This window comes from Corticium candelabrum, chromosome 3 (assembly GCF_963422355.1).
Source record: "Corticium candelabrum chromosome 3, ooCorCand1.1, whole genome shotgun sequence".
Taxonomy (NCBI): Eukaryota; Metazoa; Porifera; class Homoscleromorpha; order Homosclerophorida; family Plakinidae; genus Corticium; species Corticium candelabrum.
In genome coordinates this window covers 8,689,337-8,693,147 of record NC_085087.1, presented here as the reverse complement: position 1 = coordinate 8,693,147, position 3,811 = coordinate 8,689,337, and the positions used below count along the sequence as shown (strand labels likewise).

At 42.2% G+C, this 3,811-nt stretch overlaps 1 protein-coding gene across 1 annotated transcript in view; it reads right to left on the bottom strand.

Annotated features, from left to right (window-relative positions):
* Positions 1 to 423: 423 nt before the first annotated feature.
* Positions 424 to 3,811, bottom strand: part of LOC134177128 (hemicentin-1-like) — a 4,394-nt gene continuing 1,006 nt past the window's right edge. The window contains exons 2-5 of the mRNA XM_062643858.1: positions 3,307 to 3,555; positions 2,751 to 3,248; positions 2,501 to 2,690; positions 424 to 1,122 (exon numbers count right to left, since the gene is read on the bottom strand). Of these exons, the coding sequence (XP_062499842.1) occupies positions 621 to 1,122; positions 2,501 to 2,690; positions 2,751 to 3,248; positions 3,307 to 3,555 (1,439 nt within the window). The 3' untranslated portion in view covers positions 424 to 620. The remainder of the gene's footprint in view (positions 1,123 to 2,500; positions 2,691 to 2,750; positions 3,249 to 3,306; positions 3,556 to 3,811) is intronic.

The following is a 3,811-nucleotide window of genomic DNA, read 5'->3' as shown; positions in this document are numbered from 1 at the left end:
GACATATTGAAACTATAAGACTGACTTACCAACTACTTCAGGTGATTACGTATGACCTCGTTAATGTTTGTTATCATATCCATACGGTTGCCATAGTCTCTTTGCATGATAGTACTCGTTCAGGAGGGTATGCATTTAGTCAGGAAGCTTGAAGCTTCTAAATGTGTTCTCTGCATGAAAGTTTAAGGCTTTAATAACTCCCTGAATGGTGAGTGTTGAACTTGAGGCTATTGAGAGCGATTTCTGTGTGCATTGTGTGCATGGAAGTCGAGGTATGTCCAGCAGTGCTTCAAAATTCTTTCCTGTGATATGGAAAGGGCATAGTTAGTGAGGCTTGTCACATAAATGTTTAGGATGGATCCATTGAGTGCTGAGTGCAAAAACGCGTTGTATATACAACTTGTCACACACTGTTTAGTTTTGATTTCTTTCTTTTAATCAATGGATGCTCTGTAACACCACAAGGACACTCCTAACATAGTCAACTAACATCAATAAACGAAACAATTTATGGGCTTCAGCGTACGTTCTCTAGCTATAAACTTGCTAGGAAGTATTTTCTAATTATGAACTAAACATTCTACCATCTGACGTGCTGTAAACATCCATACAACAGTAGATCAGCAAAAGGCGATGTCAGTAATCTCACGACTCGCTTTTCTCTTCTGTGTATCAAGCAACCTCACTTGTGGCACATTGTCCTGCAATGCAACGAAACCCTCACACTCATCTTTGCTTCCTATTTTCTCATACATCGTGCTGAGAGTTCTCGACAATATCGCCTGTGGTCGCTCATCTGAACTTAGCTCACGTTCTGATTGTTCTAGGCCTCTCTTGTTGGTTTCCTGACCACTTTTGGGACGCTCTGCATCATATCCAGATGGAAATGTTTTGATCATGTTCTCGTACTGATCACTATTTCCACTTAGAATGTTGGAATATGTGCTGGTTTGATGATTGATATGTCGCCGAGGAGGAGGAGGAGTTGGTGGCGGGCTGAGTTCCTGGTAAAGAAATTCTTCCGACTGTTGCTGTGTGTTCATGAACGTGTTAGTTACGTTGTGCTGCACACCCTCCTCATTGTCATACTGCAAATTGCGACAGGATAGTACCGCCACATTTCTAACAGTCAGAACAAGATGTTACAGTAAACTACAGGCCACGGCTGGAATAACACTAGAAATACAATAACTTTTTTGTGGAGTAGATTTGTGCTAGTCTATAGTCGATGTCTGAATCTGGGCTGCACACACGTACGCATGCTGTATGTGTTTGTGACGAATTCACAAATTGGTACGAACACTCATGCATAGAACGTCCATGCACCGATTAGAAATAGTGGCCTCCCTCTAATAGAGGCCGCACTTGGTGACTGTTTTAAAGAGGCCACTGTCCCTATTCAAAGAAATACGTGTAGCTATTTGTCTGTTTGTCGGCCTTTCTGTACATGTTTTGTTTGCATAGTCCTGTGTATGTCATGTGCCTCTGTCTGTCTGTCTGTCTGTCTGTCCTAAAAATCAGCATGTACTAAGAGAACTAAGTGGTCCCTAAGTACGACTAAGTGTGTTTGTCTGTCTGTCTGTCTGTCTGTATCTGTCTGTCTATCTGTCTGTCTGTCTGTCACATACATATATTTTCATCAATCAGTACTATTACAAGCTATATGATGATCTAAACTAGATAACTAAAACTACACAAACAAAAAGGACTCTTAGGCCCTACACATACAATGATTTAATAATTTGCAACTGTAGTGTTCATTCTGTGTTCATTCTGTGAATGCTATATAACTTGTCTGCTATAACTTTAGCAAGGTTTCTCTGCAGTTGAATGGAGATGAGAGATCTCCACTTGGTCTTGAAGTGTGCCTTATTTTTCTTTCCCTCATCATCTCTTAACGACTCGGCCAGCTTGTTCAGATAGTTGGAGGCTTGTATCTCCCAGTGGCCAAAATGTTTAAGAACCAAGGGAACAAAAGATGGTTTGATGCCTCCTGGAAGAAGCTCTTGGTTGTATTTAACCTTTTTTTCTCTCCTCCCTCCTTGAGGCCGTGATACCTGCTGTGCTAGCAGCCAATGCTAGCAAGCCAAGTGCACCAGAGATGCGCTAGAGAAATGTCTAGTTCTGTGTCGTGACCAGTTTGGGGATCGATAACAACAATGTCTGATCTGTTGTCGTTGTTGAGGTATCGATGAGTCAGTTCTTTGCTGTGCTGGAAGTTCAGTTTGGTCAAACACTCTGACCAGACATGCACGATAGCATTGTGTGTTCGAATAGAACCCCTCCAGTTTTGCATGTGACCAGGTGGTAGCCTTCTTTGTCTAAATCTTTGCCACAATCACGTCTGTCTGTTGTCTGTTGTCTGTCTGTCTGTCTGTCTGTCTGTCTGTCTGTCTGTCTGTCTGTCTGTCTGTCTGTCTTTGCCTCTATGTGAATGTGTTTGTTTGTCTTTACGTTGTCTGCCTCTTTGTAGCATTACATGTCATTGCCAGCTAATTACCTCTTGGTTTCATCACTTTCGTGTACACCGGCACTGTTGTCTTTATGTAATCTTCGGACACACATAACCAGAATCGTGATGCTCAACACAATCACAAGAATACCGACTGGTATTCCGATACCAAGACCCAAACCGATATTTGCACTATTGTCCTTGTCTTTGCAGAGAGAACTTGTTGCTGCTGTTGTACCTGTGGCAAGAATTTCATAAGTCACATAGTGCATGCCAAATACCTTAACCCTGCCCATACCTGTACTTGTAGTAGATGTAGTACTTGCTGCAGTTTCATGTGATGCTGACGTACCCGTTGTAAGTGATCCTTGGCTTCCTTGGGTGGCTTGCCTACTTGTTGACAATCCATGTGATGGCACGTTAGTTGTAGATTCTAACACGTTTGCAGGTTCTTTGCTGGGTGTCAAACTTGTTGTATGTCTATGGTTGTATACGAAATATGTGGGTTGTGAGAGTGTTTCATGTACATCGTTTACAGCCGTGACTGTGACCAAGACCCACATGGTATTGCTAGTGGCTCCTTTCAGGCAGTCAACAGTTGTAGACAAAAAGGAGGGTGATGTAAAAGTGATGCTCCTCCCTCCCTGCTGGTTAGGCAAGTACCAACAACTGACTTTGAATTTTGTGATAGGCCAATGTGTGATGAAAACAGGAACAAACCACCGAACAAAAACCATTGGCGGATTGGTTTCCATTACTGTCGCTTCCATAACTATCGGTGTTGGAGGTGGTACCCCTACAGATATGATACAATAGCAGACACATCAATACGGATTACACAGTTGGTGTCTGACCTTCTACTGTCAAAACAGTCGTGTGTTTTGTGTGTCCATTACACGTGTATGTTCCTCTGTCTTCATATCGCACTTTGATCAGCAGCAGTTCCCACGTCTTAGTTAGAAACACTCGATTTGTTGTGTTGTCTATGATAATGCCATCTTTCTTCCAGATTGGTGGATATCCTTGTTTGTTATTGTTACAGCACAAAGTCACACTTTCCCTCTCATGTGCAGTTTTCAGTGTATTATTTCCAATGCAGGTATCTGTAATACACAAAACAGTATCAATCGTGTGATTGTCACTGTAAAGCTATACATGTAGTACAAGCATCCAAATGGTAACACTCAAAAGTGATGTCATTGAAAACTGCAGGAGTGCAATAGTAAGGTAGATACTATGGCCATAACTCGGTTTTTGTAAATTTTATGTTTTTAAATACACTCAAACTCCCCTTATCCGGACGCCCCATATCCGGGCACGTCCGTCTACCGGGCACCCCCGTATTGCACAATTGCATCA